At 47.8% G+C, this 18462-nt stretch overlaps 2 protein-coding genes across 3 annotated transcripts in view; one reads left to right on the forward strand and one right to left on the reverse strand.

The window, feature by feature from the left end:
- Nucleotides 1-2909: 2909 nt before the first annotated feature.
- Nucleotides 2910-16813, reverse strand: LOC119446031 (glyceraldehyde-3-phosphate dehydrogenase 2-like). Of its 2 annotated transcripts, XM_049663827.1 has the most exons (9): nt 16761-16813; nt 16139-16207; nt 14895-14991; nt 14087-14193; nt 11098-11215; nt 9270-9497; nt 7385-7645; nt 5142-5228; nt 2910-3216 (listed from the first exon to the last, which is right to left on the reverse strand). In XM_049663827.1, the coding sequence occupies exons 1-9, from the start codon at nt 16796-16798 to the stop codon at nt 3136-3138; spliced, it is 1086 nt and encodes a 361-aa protein (XP_049519784.1). In that variant the 5' UTR covers nt 16799-16813; the 3' UTR covers nt 2910-3135. The 2 variants fall into 2 exon arrangements, with proteins under 2 accessions (XP_049519784.1, XP_037566273.2); XM_037710345.2 differs by lacking the exon at nt 2910-3216 and having other exon boundaries at nt 4977-5228.
- A 702-nt stretch (nt 16814-17515) lies between these two features.
- Nucleotides 17516-18462, forward strand: part of LOC119446035 (mitochondrial 2-oxoglutarate/malate carrier protein) — a 32461-nt gene continuing 31514 nt past the window's right edge. The window contains exon 1 of the mRNA XM_037710354.2: nt 17516-17672. Coding sequence (XP_037566282.1) covers nt 17602-17672 — 71 coding nt within the window. The 5' untranslated portion in view covers nt 17516-17601. The remainder of the gene's footprint in view (nt 17673-18462) is intronic.

An 18462-nucleotide genomic window follows, 5' to 3' on the forward strand; every position in this document is an offset into this window, starting at 1 on the left:
GCAATGTATGCTGTGGGTGCGAGGGAAACCAGGGTTGAGTGGAGAAGGACGGTGGCTTGACGTGCACGGGGAGCAACAGGAAAGAGCAGGGGGAAGCTAGTGGTAATATATGATCAAGCGCGCGCTGGAGAGCAGGTGAGCATGCGTCTCCTCGTTTAGCATGGCTGTGGCTGTGCATAGCTGTCACTGTGGCCGAGCGCATACGTGGCCTGCGCGTCTTATCGTGCACAAGGTCACAATGGAATGAATCGCACTTCATGCATGCTCGCTTATACTCTCTGGACCCAACCCTAAGCCTTCGAGTACCATCAAGGCTTCGCTAAGGAGACGCAACTCTTTTGTGCAGATTATGGTTGGGCGTTGCGTTTACCAACGCCTATGCGTTCCACATAGAAATGGCCGACAGCGCAGCCTGTGACCACTGCGGCAATGAAGAATCAATTGTACATATTTTGTGCAACTGCCCGTAGTACAGTGCGCAAAGACATTCTCTTACCAACGCGTTCAACCAATTTGACGACCGGCCGCTGTCGGAAGAAAAAATTCTCCACCACAGACTGGACTTAACGTCACAGAAGAAGGCCATGCAGGCGCTTCTTGCGAGCCACCGGCCTATCTGACCGACTGTGATTAGAACGCTCTTCCAGTGCAACGAAACAATCGCACTTCTTCTTTGTGAGTGGCCTCGTTTTAACCCGCAGAGAGCAGCTCTCTCAGCCACGATAGGTCAACTGGACAAACGCTTAATAACGCAAATCAACATCCTTGGAAACTGGCCTACACGAAAAACAGCGCGAGCCACCTTGAAGGCACTGCTGCTTTATTTAAAAGACACTGAACGCAGTGACAAATTGTAACTCTACACTGTTTGACGTCGGATGGGACGTTGACACTGTGCAACACTAGAACACCTTCGCAGACTGCGTGACAATGCCGACAGAAACAGTTCTGTTTTGTGTGTGTGATTTTTTTTTTCTTTCCTTTTTTTCCCCCTTTTTTGCACTTATTTTTTCTATCTCTCTCCTGTCGAATCCCTTTACCCCTCCCCCGGTACAGGGTAGCCAACAGGAGATAATGTCTGGTTAACCTCCCTGTCTTTCCTTTACCTTTTTTTCTCTCTCTTTATCATGGAAGTAATCTGCGCCGAATGCAAAGGTTCGGCAAGCCGACATGGCCGTGGCTTCAAGTATACACTTTAGTACTACAGGTCGCGTAAACTCGAGTTTTGGTTATGTGTTGGAGCATTCGCTCCCCCCTCGGCCTGCACTTTTCACGATTGTGTCGTCCCACTGCAGGCGACAGAGTGGATGCAAAAGTATCTCGGGCTTTCGTTCGGGCCACCAATGTGAAAGTAATGAAACCGTATCTTGGCCGCAGACTCAAATTTAAATGAAATTTTATTTTCTTATTGAAATTCGTTTTTTTCGATCGCCCAATATTCCGGAAACTTTTACAGCCCCTTGCGTGCAAGAAAAATTCATCCACGACCGTACTTCATTGCATAAAACAATGAATTTCAATATAACGCATTTGATACAACAATGTGCCGATTTTGCCAGACTTCGTTACATCACGGTTTAACTGCACCACACAAGGGGCCCTTAAGGGTGAATAAATGACAATCGGGAGCTACTAATTCGGCTAGTGAAAGCTGCAGTGATGGCCTTCCACTTGCTCCCCGATGTGCTGCTGCTCGATGCCTTGTACAAAACAATTAGGTAGTGTTTATCATGTAGGTGGTGGCAATCAAGTAGTTCAGAATGCTTTTGTAGATTCCAAGCAGCATCGCAACAAAGCTCCTTAAAGTGTTCAACCAGCATCAAGGTCATGATAGAGCTTTCCTTGAAGTTAATGTGATCATAACTGCATTTGAAAAATTAGCAAACTTTCCAACAAACCGAGTTTCACAAGACTGGCCACCACACCAGAGCTCACACCCATAACACAGCCCACCACACGGCAGTGGGAGGAGGCAGTGCTGTACAGCTCCGAGCGACGGACCAGCTCAAACTGGTCGACCAAGCGAGAAGGGCAGCCAAGGCTGCAGGAGTGAGAGGACCACCCATTGCTCATCAGAAGAGCTACTAACGTTTGTTTTGCTTGCAGCTTGCAGCGTGCTGTTCTGGGTCAAGTTCTCTCTCAGACTTGCAAAGGAAATTTGGCCGTAGTGGGTATTAGAAAAATAAGAATGTTCCAAGAGGCAGGGAGAATGTAGCATAATAGTAATAATGATAATAAAGCAACTGATAATTTATGTGAATATTTAATAGAGTAGCAAGAATCTATTTAGCAGCCAGTCTCTTGAAAGTGAGACTTTTACTTCTATCCCATCATCTCTCTCAAATGCATCTTCAGATCTGAAAAATGCCCAAGTGTGTTTAAAGCGAGAGCATGTGAAAACCCACGCAACTGTCGCAATTGGCAGCCTGTGCTCAGGTACTAGTGCTTTCAAAGAGTTGCTCTTCGAAGGCTGCCTGTCCATACCTAAATTCTCACTTGCGTCACACCACAGCAGTGAATTGCTCGTGGCATTCATACATCCAACACGCGTGTGTGTATACACTGGAACTGTGGCCACACTGCACCCCAGTGCCCCCTAGCAGCCTCGGGAGAAGCTAGAAATTTGATCACACACACGCTGGCTGGCACTCGTAGCCAGTTTAGGAGCATTGTCTGCAGCTTCTGCGATTGAACACTCACTAGCATGGAGTGAGAGAAAGGATGCATAGAAAGGCAGAGAGGTTAACCAGAGATAGTTCTCGTTGGCTACGCTGCACAGGGGAAAGGAGTAGGGGGATAAAGAGAGAAAGAGTGGAAGGGGAGAGAGAGAAATAGATTAACACTAACCTTGCACATGTCTAATAATTGCTATAGGCAAATAAAAACCAACAGTGGAGTAGGTGTTGGAGGAGTTTTATTTTAGAGACTTTTACGACACCACGAGAGGCACTACAGTGGGTAGTGGCGAGAGGGAGGAACATGTTGGTAACCGGCTGTTGGACAGACACACAGGGCTTGGCTATGGCTAACTCGGGAAAGCAGCAATGCTGCTGGCAGCAGGGTCGGCAGCCAGCAGCGAGAATTCCTGGTGTAACTCTGCTGGCATGCCGCCTTCCGCTGGCGGCGGCAGCGCCTTCAGCCCCTGGACTTCATGTACTTGATCAGGTCAACCACACGGTTGCTGTAGCCATACTCGTTGTCAGTACCTGGAAAAAGGTTGAGGTTCTTAAAATATAAAAAGACACGACAAAATGTAGAACTGGTTTTTAGCTGGGTTTTCTTCACCGAAAGCTTCAAAGCCACCATGCTAGAAGACGACTTTTTTTTGCAATTGAGCAGGCATACCTATCACTCCAAAGCTCAGTGACGAGAACTGCATTTCAGCTAGTTGGCATTGTTGTATGGGTAACCTGCACTGAAACTTCACGTGCCAAGAGCAGTGCCGTTGAGGGAAGGAAACAAGTTTTCAGTAGCACATCTGCAATTTCATGTCTAAATTCACTGCTCGTACTAAGGCAGATGTCCAGCTCCTGACCCGACTGACCAGCGTGCTAAATGTAGGCGTGCATGCACTCCTCGCAAAGCACATGACGATGGACAAAGCTTGGCTGGATGCATTGGGCTAAAGAAAATTGATACCGGTAAGCATATGCAACCGTCCAAAATGATGATGATGATGATGATATGCGTTTTTTTTTTTTGTGGCGCAAGGGACAGATATGGCCCGAAGAGCACCATGACTGCCTCCCAGCCTTTGGGCTCAAAGGCATTAAGGAGGCATGCGTGCTATTTTCATATTCTCGCATTTTAGCCTCATGATCACTTGTCATTCGTACTGTACCCATAAGGCTCATTCACACCGGCGACTTGAGGAGGTCGCGCGACCATTTGCGACTCGCGAACAAAGCGACCGAAGGCGACTGATGTTCACACCGGCAAGCCCGGCTGAGCGCGACCTGCAAGTTGCAATCCCGGACATTCTCGTTCTTCAGCGAGAATTCTAGGGATCTACGCAGTTAGCGCGCACTTTGCTGGCACTGTGTAAATTGGTTTCGCATTCCGGCAACAGCCATGGATTTTGATTCGAGCGATGGCTGGATTTTGATTCGAGAGAACAGGAAGACGTCGTCCCTGTGCTGATGTGCTCCGCCGGGGTGTCAGCTGTGGCAGCGCGGAAGCCTCCGAAGAAAACGCGACGCTCGTGCGTCCGCTCGCGTGAAGTGACCGGCCACGCAAGCCGCCTCCTGCCTGAACTTTGTGCGCATGACAACGAGTATTATCCGTTGCAAGTTGCAATTTCTAGTTCGCATTGCGCGTTATTCGGTGCATAATATTAAAGCAAAGCTGTTCACCCGCTGTTCACCTTTGGGTGGCGTGCTCATCCAACGAACGGCAGCTGGAAAAAGGGTTTGTGTTGTGCTTTCTTTTCCTGCTGTTTAGCTTCCAGCGAATGCGACCGCGTACATTCGACACGCTGCGTCCCAGAATCACAAGACAAGACACCAATTACCGGCCTGTAGCCTGCATATAGTGACGCGGACATTGCATTTGGCGTGGACGACGACACACATCACTTTTGGCGCGGCGCTGATTGGTTGAGCAGCTTTGCGACCACGGTCGCGCGACTGAAAAATCGAGCAGTGAGCGACTGGCCTAAAATGGTTGCTTTTCGAGAAAAGCGACCATTTGCGACTGGTCGCTTCGCGACCAACTTGGTTGCGTGACCACTGTCAGTCGCCGGTGTGTATGAGCCTATAGACTACTCCACATATCAGTCATAATTTTATACTATATATTGTTTTATGCTTCTACAATAGCAGTTGATCTTAGGCCACTTTACAGCCATGTTACATCCTATCATCGCAACTAATCAATCAGCGCTTAACACAACCGTCCAAAATGTCGTGCCATTTTCATGGCCTGTCCACCGGATGCTGGCAGCATATTTTGGTGGCTCACCAAACTACTGCAGCACCTTCTGACAGTGATGGTTACCCATAGAAAGAGCGATAAATGCCCTTTTGCACATTAGCACTACAGTGCCCTTCGCTACCAAAAGCACTTGAGGCCCCACCCACAGTCTGGCATGGCAAGAGTCTCGCTCCCCAAGAGATCGGCAATGTGACTAACCACGAGATGAGCTTGACAAAGGTCTTGGAAAGGGCGATGCCAGCCTTGGCATCAAAGATGCTGCTGTGGGAGTCCCCGAGGAAGTCAGTTGACACAACCTGCGCACAGAGGGGGGCACCAATTTGCAGAAACCAACCATGCACAGTTCAAGGAAAACACTATAATGGATTTGAATTTAAAGCAAACACTCTAGGCGCCTATAGTTTTTGGACACTTCTAGAGACTTCAGTGAAATTAAACTATTGGCTAGAAGTATGAGTGCTGTATCGATAATCATAATTATAAGAACTAACAAGAACAAGCAAGCAGCAAGGATAAACAGCCTGTCCAGCACTACACATTTGGGTTGCACAATCATACCGAGACACTGGCAAAGAAAAGCACTGCACAGCAGAAGCGAACCAGAGTAAAAGTCATGAAGCAATTCAACAACCATTTTCAACAAGCCTGGCAAGACTTTCAGAATGTTAATACAGTAGCCCCGCTGTTACGTTCCCGGGTGCTGCGTTTTCCCGGCAGTTACGTCGTTTTCGGCCGGTCCCGGCACAGCTCCCATAGAACCCAATGTATTGGTAACCCCACTGTTACGTCGCAACTGTGGAACCGTTCCCGCATCATACATTGTGAACTGCCACACCGCGCCGGCCCAAGTGGCCATTTTGACTTTTCATGTCACTTGGCTTGGTTGCTTGACGATGGCATTCGTCGCCCAAAGTGCCGGGGGCAACACTTATTACGCATTTTCGGTTTCCGCCAGCAAAAGTATGGCCTTCGAGATCTGCATTGCTTTCTAAAGATGGTGTCTATGACGCATTGTGGCCCTAAAATTGGTTTCGGCTCACAGATGTATAAAGTCCAAGGGCAATAACGCTGTCGCCAGCTCCCCTTGCACGCTTTCACTCGCACATACAGCATACGCCGCCGCGCGCGCGACAGAAAGAAAAGCAAGGAGGAAGCGCGCCTTCTTCCGTTGCGCTCGAAGTACGGGCAAGGGAGCGAGGGGGGAGGGATAGCGGGCAGCGCTGTGCTCTGGCGTGCTGAGTGTTCTCGGCGCTCAGTTTGCGTTGAAGCGATAGATGACAGCACGAAGGTCACTTTACTCGCTTGCAGCGGCGCTTCACTGCGCGGACAACTGTGCGTGTCCGCGCTATCGAGTATGATGTGTTCATGTTTGCCTGTGGGCGCTGACACCATGTTTGTTAACTGGTTAATAAGCGATAAGTTTACATGGACGATAAAACTACTACTGTTACTTTGTATAGCTCATCGCAATCGATACTTCGGCTGTCAGGCGAAACTACTTTTTGTCACACGCAAGAATTAAAATATTGTGTGCATTTCAACACTACTCCCCCATTTCTCAATTTTTCCTGTTTCCCGGCTCTTAGCGTTTTTTTTTACGGTCCCGTGAAAAACGTAACAGCGGGGTTCTACTGTATCACCATTTATGTTCACTTACAGTGCATCACTAATATTTTACACCCCTACCCACAGTTACAATTCACTTGATAATTCCCTTTCCTCAGCAATATCCCGGTTGCTTTGTTTCATTGCGGTTGTATACTTCTGCGACCCATTGTATGAGCAAACAGCTCAGTTGTAGGTCTTTCTTCCTCTGTACGATGCTGAAGGTGTCAGTGCTTAATCTAATGAGCGTTGATGCCCTGATGTCATTAATTAAAAGGAGTGTACACTGCACCTTTGTACAACTAGCTACAGTTACTTTGAAAGCTAATCTGCAGTTTTGCAGGTTAATCAATGCAATGCTGCTATCACATGTACGTGTCTATACACCAGCATTTTCTTTGATCTAAGTTATTACTGCACTGGCCTTAAAAGGGGAAGGAAAAGAAGGGTCTCTCAACTCATCATTCAACAATGATTTGATGAAGCCCACCATAGCAGGGGACTTGATTAGATCTAACCACCTGGGGTTCTTTAACATGCATGAAAATCAAAGCATTTTTGCATTTCTCCCTGATCTAAATGCGGGCACCGTGTCGAAGATAGAATCTGCGAGCTCAGCAGCACTACGCTATAGCCACTAAGCTACTGCAGTGGGTCAGACCGCAGTGGGTCTGACCTAAATATACTTCTCATAATGTACTAGATGGGTTACGCCTATCACTTTTTTGGGGGAAGTGGAAACATTCTCAACAATTAATGGTAACAACTACACATTACAACTACGTCCCAAGAGATCTTATTCGAAATGCTACTTGTGTTCAAGACTTAATGAGCCGAGTGTGCCTACCTCATCTTCAGTGTATCCAAGGATTCCCTTCCAGTGGTCACTGAGGGAGGCAGCCTTGACCACTGCCTTGATCTCGTCGTAGGTAGCCTCCTTGGCGAGGCGGCAGGTCAGATCAACGACCGAGACGTCCGGAGTTGGCACACGGAAAGCCATGCCGGTCAGCTTGCCATTCAGTTCGGGGATCACCTTGCCCACAGCCTTGGCAGCTCCCGTTGAGGCTGGGATGATGTTCTGGGCGGCACCACGGCCGTCACGCCACGCCTGTGAACATAGCAGCACATGGTCAGAAACTGCCCTCTCGCCCCTGGAGAATCAACAAAACTCTGCTGAGCTTTGGAATAGACGGAAGATTTCCCCAGCGAAAACTGCACCGTTTCACAATTTCCACACAACAGTTTTTCACACAATTACTACAGTTAATTCTGGTAATGAAATGGTGGGCTTTTATGTTCAAGAACCACAATCCGATTTTGAGGCATGGCGTAGTGGGGGGACTCCGGATTAATTTCGACCACCTGGGGTTCTTTAACGTATACCCAATGCATGGTACACAGGCGTTCTGGCATTTAGTCAACAATGAAATGCGGTCACAGCAGCCGGGAATTGAACCCGCGACCTCATGCTTAGCAGTGCAAAGCGAATGCACAAAATTTCCAACACAGAAACTTCGTTCAAAGTAACCATGCCGATCTAGGGGATTGAATTTTCAGGAGTTCTTTGCTATAAAAGTACATGCAACTTTGCTGGGACCAACCGATCAGTTCTAATAAGTGGAATTTCACTAGCAATTTTTGTACGGAACTATGCACCATACCATGAGGTCCCTAAACACTGCAACTGGATGGTGCACAATTACATGTTAAAGAGGCCCTCAACCACTTTCAATCCACGGTCTTTCTGTTGCAGGTTGCGCAGATTAACGTTAGGAGATGCTCTTAGCGCAAGTCTAAGCACCGATATCAAAATACATTTTAATCACACAAACAAATCCCTACATCGCTACCGATTGCCCAGTGGCGCTCACCAGAAGCATTATCAACGTCCACACTCTCCCTCCTTGAGTGGTTAAAACAAAGTTGCCAATAACCACTGCACTGCAGCAAGGACGTGTTAAATTACGATTTCGTCTTATTTTAGTGGGATGTACTTTTCATATTAACACAAACAGACATTGTCATAAAGGTCACTACAATTATAAAGCACATTAGGGGCGCTGGCAGCTCTTTCGCCTCTGAGCATTGCTGTATATTATGGTGAAGTGCCCACGTGAGATGTTCACACAAAAGCTTCTCTTCTTGCCTATGTACGCTCGTGAGCAACCTTGTGAACTCCTCATTTTTCACATGCAATACACTCATGAGTGTTATTAATGCGGTGCAAGTTTTTCACCTCGATGCATTGTTACCGCAGCGTTTTGCTGTTTGCGGTGCTGTGCTGAACTGCCTGCACAGGCTATGAAAGAAACGAGACTGCGCAGTACCAGCATGTTTGACCAATAGTGGCAACCGTGAAATGAGCTAGAATGCACGAAAGTAGTTAATTACCATGATAACGGTGCCATTAGCACACCGGAGTGACTGGAGTCCGTGAACATAAAACATGTAGGCAACTATCGAGTGCAAACTTCTGCTACGTAGGCGCTTGGAGCTCTTGCCATTGGCAGCGAGTGGTTAACGTCAGTGGATGAGAGAAATAAGGACAAGAGACCGCACAAAAAGTGAGTTGAGGACATGCATTCTTTCCCTGTATCTTGAAAATTGGCTGAATAACTTTGTCTTCAACAGTCAATCTACACAGTCCACGACCGAAAAACAATTGCTTGCAAAAAGTGTTCGAGGGCCCCTGTAATGGAATGCTATGTTAAGCCACAAGTGGGCGTACTTGCCTTGTGGCTCGGTCCATCCACAGTCTTCTGGGTGGCCGTGGTGGCATGGACGGTCGACATGAGGCCCTCGACAATGCCAAAGTTGTCATTGATGACCTTGGCCAGGGGGGCCAGGCAGTTGGTGGTGCAAGAAGCGTTGCTCACAATCTTCATGCTTGGATTGTAGGTGGTGTGGTTGACGCCCATCACAAACATGGGCGCATCCGCAGATGGAGCAGAGATGACCACCTGTGGGAATATGCACATTGGAATAAGCACACACAGGACCTTAGAAAAGATAAAGATTGAGTTGTAGGGCTTTATGCCCCAAGGCAACACTGGCTGCCATGAGAGAGGCCACAGTGCAGGGCCCTGGATTAACCCTTTAATGACAGCACGTATAAATAGCAGAAAAGAAAGTATTTTCTATATAAATGTGCAAAACACATTTAGAATAAGCATAATCAACTTGGAAAAACTGGTAGTGGGCTTCACCCCAAGCCACCTAAGGTTTTGTTTTAAATTTGTATAGACAGATCTAGTCATACGTGAACCACAGGTGTACATTTGTGGGGATTGAGGGTTGCGCCGGCGTCATTGCGCGCGCTAACACCTGTTCTGCCGTCCCCTGGTTTTCCCCGTCCTCCGCGTAACCGGTTCCCGCGGTGGCGTTGCGCACGCGGCGGTTGCGCTGAGGGCGGGGCGCTGACGTCACGAGGCGGCCGGTTTTCGGCTGCTAGCGGCGGAGCGTGCCTCGGGACTTCTCTCCGGGACCAGCACACGGTACGTTCATGCTTTCCTCTCGTCCGCCGACACCTTTGTGACTAGGACTGGAGCTCGCGCACGGTGCCTTTGCCCGTGCGGGGAGCGCGTACTTTGTGCTGATCCTTTCCCTACGCTAAGCCGACGAGCGGTGCCATTAGTGCTCGCGCGAGGTCGTACCCCGCCGAGCCGCGCTTGCCGAAAGCCTAAGCCGAAGGATATTGCCCGTGCTCTCGCGAGTTGACCCATTGGTTATCGCCAGAGCAAGTAGCATAGCCGCCGGGACTTTTCCTAGCGGCGTGTCCCAGCTTGAGCCTGTGCTCTCGCCGCGACGTGCTATAGGCGCCTGTTATTGTATTTTCGCCCTGGTGAGGGACCCCTTTGGCTCCCCGCCGCGCGGGCGTTTGTGCAGTGCTGGTGCCGACGGTTTCAGTAAACGGTTTCCGTCAACTCAGGGCTTTACTGTGTTTTTGCGTGCGTCGCTCGGTAGCCCCTTGCTGCCTCTGAGCTCGCGAGCGAGCGGTGCTGGAGGCGACGGCTGACGCGGCCCTGTGGCTCGCTAAGCTCGAACCCGCGGTGGTTGGTCTCCTGTGAGACACCAAGAACCCACACATTTCATTTGCTTTGCATCACATGTGACACAACTGCTGTTGGATATCTTGCATCAGCCTGTCTCCTCTGACCTTGCTTTCAAAAAAATGGCGAGTACCAAAATTCTTCCTTGTCCAGTGTTCCTGCTCTAAACCAACAAATTACACTTGGTGGCTGTCATGCAGTGTTGGACGAAGAAATTTAGCTAGGAACTTTGTACTCAATACCGAAACTCTGCAAGACAAATTTTTTTTTCTGGTATGTTGTCAGGCAACACGTCAATAAAGGGTTTTTTTTACTACTTGGGGCCTACAGAGCCCTCGACGGCATCAATTAGGAATGTGCTCTCGCAGAAGAATCCCCCTCCCAGAGAGGCACGTCAAGCAACTTAGTCCAACAGAGGGAGGGCCATCAAATGCAAGTTCAAACATCTGCAGCGTGCCTAGGGGGCAGCACTGCTGCCCACCGTTACAGCTTGTGGTGTCCCTTAACTCACCCGGGTGGCTCCACCATCAATGTGCAGCTGAGCCTTCTCCAGGGTGGTGAAGACGCCGGTGGACTCCACCACAAACTCGGCGCCAACCTTGCCCCAAGGAATGCTGGCGGGCTTCATCCTGCACACGCCATGCCACCCTGCTTAGCACCCACCCACTCAAGAGCCAGACGGCAAGCAACTCCCCAAATTTTGTGGAGACATTCATACACACAGGAAGAATCGGCTTCCCTACAGCATTTGTTCCAATTTGTAATACCACTGCAGAACCCTCAAGGGTCATCAAGCAACTACGCTCAATCTAACACCATGCAGTGCAGCAAAGGCTAGTGTCGGCCACTGGCTAACAATAGCCGGCCGTGTGCTCAAATGAGGAAGGGAAGCTCGCCCATTGTGCATGACTGATCCTTCTACGATGCTTCCATTCAATCAGTGTCTTCTTTCTGGGGTTTTACGTGCCAAAACCAGTTCCGATTATCAGGCACGCCGTAGTGGAGGGCTCCGGATTAATTTTGACCACCTGGGGTTCTTTAACGTGCACTACAATGCAATCACACGGACATTTTTGCATTTCGCCTCCACTGAAATGCGGCCGCCGGGTCTGGGATTCGATCCCGCAACCTCGTGCTCAGCAGCGCAACGCCTTAGCTGATTGAGCCACCCAGGCGGGTTCATTCAATCAGTGTCATGTGAAGGGCAATTGGAAGTGCACAATACATCTTCAAATTTTTTTTTTTTTTTAACAAGGTTTTAAGAGCTAAAACCGCGATACGATTGTGAGACACGCCAGAGTGGGGGACTACGGATTATTTTTCTGCTTGGCTGACATGACCCGCAACTTTCATAGTGAAGCAGAGTTCGCAGAACGGGGTATAAGTATCAGATAAAAGGCACATGCACAATACCAGCTACCAGGCTAGGACTATTTGAATTGAAAGACAGTTTGTGGCTGCCAGTTTTATTACACAATTTATGATTAGTCTACAAACTAACGAATTTTTTTTTTTTTTTTAGCTGTGATGCTAGACATCAGAAAGGAGGCAGCTGATGTCCTGAGCCTCGGTAGCATCAATTACAAATAAAAGTACTCAGAAGTGCCTCACCAAACTTTCTGCCCACTTTGTAAATGCAATGCTTCTAAAAAATTGAAATGGCCCGAAAGCATTACAAGCCTTTCGGTTCCAACTTTTACAAAAGCAGAAAGCTTGTTTTGTCTTGCGTCACACAGTGACAGCAGGGAAACAAAAGCAGCAGTAAACATACATTGAGATGTGGAAGCATGATGCAATTTTATTCCGCAGTTTCACTATGTCACATTAAGTCAAAATTTGAGGTCTGCACCATTACTGTATGAAAATCTGAAAGTGAAATTCTTGTAACAGGTTATTTTTAACCAAAAGGAGTTTTTAAATAGCAAGTCTTAATTGCACTATACTGGCTGAACATCAGCTGCAGAGCTGCTACTCAGATCTGCCCTTAATGTATTCACCAGACCCCACTTTATTTCGATGGCTAATAAACCAAGTAACATGACAGAAGGCAAAAACAAAGGCTGCAAGTAGATGCTCCGAAAGTACTAACAACCCTCACCCCTAATAGAATAATTGTTGAAAAAGTGAAATGGCAGACGGAAGCGGTCCCCAGCCCGATAGAATGTGTCGAGACATAAACAAGCTCCTTGGGGCACTGAACTCATCCACAAAACACTCGCGCAATGAGCTTTCTCGCATGCCAGTTGGCTAGACAGCAGACTGGCAAGGCTGAGAGCTAACAAAACAAGAGTAGTAAAATAGCACGCACAGCCATTACAAAAAGCAGGGCAGGTAAATCGCAGAAGCTATATAAAGTAGACAGAAATAGATAAAGAAAAAAGCAGAGACAACCACCATTCAGAACCCTACAAGTGTTAAATTTAGCAAGGCTTAGGAAGGAGAGGAGTCTTCTATCAAATGGCCTTGGAAGCGGAAGCTTGGCAGCGGCCGCACGCCAAGTGCGGAAACAACAACACTGCCAGCGTGGAACAATGCCAGCAATTTGGCCCTGCAGCCAGACACCCAACTTGGACCATGGCCAACTCCTAGAGGGGATGAACAGCTTTATCCTATCAAGCCTCGCTCTCCAAAATTGGGCGCAACAGTGGACCAAATCTTGCGGCTCTGCAAGAGCGAGTAGTGCCCAAGGCTTTGAAAACAAGTAACATTACTCTAGACACCACTGTTAAGCCAAATGAAGCCTGGCCTACGTTGAAGCTTTCATGCTTCCAAGTGAAATAGACAAAATGTAGTGTCACAATTCTGCTCTCTTCAAAAACGGTCTTTTTAACATGCTAGCCTTACTGTTGCAAACTTGTTCTTGATAGAAATGCTTACTATTAATTACAGTGGCTGCTGCTAATGTCAACTTGCGATGCAACAGTTTACATTAGCTGAATTATAAACAGGAGATGACATTTTAGCTATCTACAGACTAGACAATTGCTCCCCACATCAGATTACGCAATACAGCATACATGTATGATGAGCTCCACCCAGTTACCATCATACTCATTTGTGAATTAAAAGAATGCCATCCACCCAACTACTGTGTCAAGCTTCCAGAAAGTGCCAATTCTGCCTTGCACTGACATTTGCTGGCATTCCCGTTTGCTTTGCCAGTACAACAAAGAGTCTTCCCTGGGTTTAAGCACCACTAGACTGCATGAACTGCAAAGGCTGCTTTAATAAAAAAGAAAAACACCCACATTCCATTAACAGCCCCATTGCACTAGAGTCAGGTGGTTGACACTTTAATGTTTCGTCTGCTTTGCATAATCAGATACAGGGCGCAATTGTCTAGTCTAATTCAGCCGATTTAATCTGTTGCATCGCAAGTCCTCCACCCTTGCCAATTTCTCCAGAACTCGTTTGAATAACAGGTCGCGTGGATTGCGAAATGCTTACGTCAGCACTTCAAGGATGCAGCGAGAAGAGGTGAGAGCATGGGTATGACTTACTCCTGGAAGACGTGAATCTTGTGGCCGTTCACCACAAGCATGCCTCCCTCCTCGTGGACGTCGCCTTGGAAGCGGCCGTGGGTTGAATCATACTTGAACATGTACACCTGCATTTTGAAATTTCAGAACAGCATTAATACAACAACCTTTAAGGAAATATTTTCCTGACCCGTGACCAAAATTTTCTGCACACTTATCTCACAAATGCATCCTTTCGGGCATTGAGAGACAATAATTAGGGGAACCAAGTGACTAGATTTATTTGTCAGTTACAACCACATGGTTGTAATATTCTTGGGAAGGCTCAAACAGCGCTGCAAACATGTAACTCAGGACATAGTTTTCATTGTACTTAAAAAAAAAATCAATTCTGGGGTCTTATGTGCGTGTAAACCATGATTATAAAGCATGCAGTAGTGGAAGACTCGAGATTAATTTTTACCGCTTGGGGTTATTTAACGTGCATCTAACCACGTGAACATTTCGCCCCCAGTGAAATGTGGCTGCCACAACCGGGGTCGAACCCACAACATCGATCTCAGCAAAGCAACGGCATAGTCATTAAGCTACCGGGGCAGGTAGTTTGCATTGTACCGAGAGCTTTAAAATTCTTACGCAATGTGCACTAACGTGACAGACTGCTAGCAGCAATTTTAACAGTTGCCCTGTCGAGATATATAAACCACAGTACCTCTTACAAGGGACAGTGACAAGCTGAGTAAAAATGGACAAAGCTCGTACCATAAATGCTTTACCATGTGCAAAATGGTTAAGGCCACAGCCATGTCTTGAATCCTGGCAAACTCACCATGTACTTGACATCAATGAAAGGATCGTTGACAGCCACGACCTCAACGCCCTTGGTGAGTGCGGCACGCAGCACAAGGCGGCCAATGCGCCCAAATCTATTAGGAAAGGGAAAAATTCCATTAGTCTCGTGCACACAACCACCCTGAATGAGACATTAAATACAACTGAGACACTAAATTTGACACCATGGCCAGACATTTATTTTACTGACCTTGAGCCAAACAATGCAATCTTGCCCTAGGTTGCAAGACATTTCCTTCTGTGCAATGATCTGAACTGGTGCACATTTCATCCCATCCAAGGGGTCATAAAAAAAAGCTAGAACACTGAAGCAAGGGCACATACTGACAACTGATGGCGAGTGCAAGAGTTTCATCATTTTGGTGATAACACAAAAAATTACTCTGCATTCACAACAAATATATATTCCAATGTCTCCGAGTTTTGTTACTGTGTCAAAAACAACTGTATCACAAGTTTGTTATCCTTAACGTTCTACAATGCATCAATTTTTTTTGTGTGTGTGCAAAAAGAAATGAGTTTCTGTCGCTTGCAAGCTGTGATTACAGAGGCCTTTGTCAGGCGCGTTAAGCACCTTTTGCTTCTGTCCCTTTTTTTCTTGTGTATGTATGAAAAAATAAAAATGGAGATACTACCTCTAAGAGAGAGAGAGAGAAAAAAAAGTGTGATGAAAACAAGCGCAAGATTAGCGCGTCCTACTACGCCAGACGACGACGATGACGTCACGCTACTATCATCGATCCAGACAGAATGGGAGGAGGCGGAGCTGCCACACATCCCCGCGGGATACGGGGGGCCCCCCGCGGATACCCAAGCCGGACGCCGAGCGTGTCGGGTTGCACTTGGCAGACAAAGGAGGTTTAAGAGATCTCGAAGAAAAGCACGACTCGCAGTATAGCGTCCTGCGCTCCGCAGTTATCAGCTAACCACACAATGAGTGGCGGTAAGGACATCGCGATGGGCTCGGCTGCTGGATTCGAGTGGCAGATGCCGCCGTTGTTTGGGGCAGCCATGACAGCTGGCGTAGAGGTCACGTCAATGAGACGCCGGCACAAGAGCGTGCCGGTAGACACGGGCAGCAGGCCTGGAACAGCCACCGGGAACCGAAACCGATTCAAGGAAACGCCCACGCGATTGCGAAACTCAAGTTTGTGACAACAAACGAAAGAAAAAAGCATGTGAGAGATCGCGACAGCAAAGCGCGGAGGTGAAAAAACGTACCCGTTGATGCCGATCTTCACGCTCATGTTGCTGCTGGTTCCGGTGTCGGTGAATTGACTGACGAATAACCTGAAAGACAAAATATTGCTTTAAGTACGCGAGCGTAAGCACAGTGCCTCGGAAGGAGTATCGGGCCCCGGGAAATTAGGCGCGCGGGCAAACGCTTCTCGACCCGACAAAACGTCACCAGTGAGCCCGAGTGGTAACCTATGATGCGAGAGCGGCCGAACAGAACATAATTTATGCAAAAAAAAAAAAAAACGATTAAACGAGAAGGGGGGCAAAGCACAGTCCGGTCTACTACGCCTTATTTTACGGGGGAAAGCTCAAGTGCCACTTTAAATGCCTGCCGGAGGAATAGTAAAGGGGTGGAACAGACAAACGCCCGTATCTTCCGCCAGGACCGCGAGCCTGTACAAACGATGCAGGCCAACAGACGGTCAAGCGGGCTTCGAAGTGCAAGACACGCCTATGACGTCAAGATCATCGAGAACCGTCGGGGGAAGCTAAAATATCGCCGATGTGCACGTAAGCACCTAGCCTGTAAGCAGCGACCATCAGTAGGTAGGCAGGTTCGGCCAAAGGCGGCGAGTCAAGAAATCGGAGCAAACGCGGTACCGACCGACCGTGCTCGGCGACGCTCGAGATCTCCTGGCCCATGCGCGGGGATGCTATGCAAAGCAAGCGATCGCCGCGCGTGCCACGCGCTCGCCAACGGCCATCATTTGTTGCTGCCGAAGCAGCAGACACGCGCATGCACTGGCCTTCTCATTCGCGCGAAGAACTCGCTGCATGTATTTACATCGTAAATACGGGTCGCACTTATGCAACACTTCACTAGCATTTCCTCAAAACAACCGCGCACGCTGTAACGAGTGGTGTAAGAACAGACAGGAATTGGAAATGCCGGCATAGCGTCCGCCGGCTGATGCATTTGCAACTGCCACGCCCGCCGATTGTGCGGGATTGCAAGAGAAGGCAACCTATTTCGACAAAGTAGGTACTGCTACATTTACGAGCTACGATAGCGTCAGCGAGGTGACAGTACGTGACAATTAAGCCAATTAAACCGCAAACTCGGAAGCATTATCGACGCCAATCACACACTCACCTACGATGCCCACAAGGTCAACTGAATGAACGCGCGGAGCTCCAGTAGTTTTGTTCGTAGCTGTAAATCTCAAACCCAGACACTTGCGCATACAATAAAGCGTTACTTCTACAATAAAGCGTTACAATAATTAAATTATTTCGCAATATTCGTAAATTTTGTGAATAAATTTAACGATAGTTTTTTCAGTATTTATAACATATTAAATTTACGCACGATTGTTGCTATCAGCATCATTATCGTGCGCCTTTATTGTTGTTGTTTTCGGTTTGCGGGCGTCGTCCGCAATCGGCGACCTTCAGCAGCCAGGGGCGCACGGTTGTTTGGCACTAGCACGACCACCAGCGGGATCATGTCAGCACAGACAGCTCCGCCGAAGACAATACCGAAACCCGTGAGGTTTCTGTTCGGTGGCTCTGCCGGGTAAGCCGAGTAAACCCCTAGTGTCAAAGCGACTTGCTGTTCGTGTCTCAAAAACCAGTCGATCGCCGGCCGGTTGCTTGTAAGCCGACACTTGCGAACATCGTAGCCACCCGGCGCCTTCCTTAATTGTGGCGCTAATCTGTGGGATGTAAACGAGATAACGTCTTCTAACTTTATGTACAACAGAAGATGCAGCGCGCTCGCCGAAAAAGCAGAAAGCTATGGGTGAAACGGACACGTATACTATACAGAGATCACTGAACTCGGTCATAACCGCAACAGCTTTCCGGTAGATGTTTTGTGACTTCGTTCGTGAGGAGTAATGCCTTCTCAACTGATTTGAACTGTACTTTTGTGTTAATTGACTCGGAGAGATTACTCGGCTTGTGCTCTAAAAAACGCGCGCGCGAGATGACAATAAGCATGCAATTAAAAGCATTTATAAGCATTACTGCTCTTCTAGAGCGGACAACCATACGCATACGTTTTGTGTGCGTGATCCTTGTGGGCATCTCACTGCGTTGATGTATATACTAGCTCTCGGATATATGAGCTAGGACACACATGCTACGCAAAGAGCCATCCGCCGTCACATTGCAAAATGTTGCGAACTTTCCGAACAAAGTTCGCAATAAACAAAAAAAAAATCTTTGTGAGGATGTTAGTACATAGAACATGCGCATTACAATGCGGCTATTTGAAATTTGCAGACCCCGGGAATAAAAATGTTATTGTATATACAGCAATCAAGTCTATCGCTGTCATACTGATATACAAGAAAGATGCAATA

Source organism: Dermacentor silvarum, chromosome 3 (assembly GCF_013339745.2).
Source record: "Dermacentor silvarum isolate Dsil-2018 chromosome 3, BIME_Dsil_1.4, whole genome shotgun sequence".
Taxonomy (NCBI): Eukaryota; Metazoa; Arthropoda; class Arachnida; order Ixodida; family Ixodidae; genus Dermacentor; species Dermacentor silvarum.

Excerpts from the sequence above, each read along its gene's own strand:
- LOC119446031 (XM_037710345.2), bottom strand. The coding sequence starts at position 16,798 with ATGGGCCAGGAGATCTCGAGCGTCGCCGAGCACGGTCG. Across the intron at positions 14,194-14,894 it reads TCATTGATGTCAAGTACATG|GTGTACATGTTCAAGTATGA; the intron begins GTGAGTTTGCCA and ends TTCAAAATGCAG. Across the intron at positions 11,216-14,086 it reads AAGATTCACGTCTTCCAGGA|GATGAAGCCCGCCAGCATTC; the intron begins GTAAGTCATACC and ends TGGCGTGTGCAG.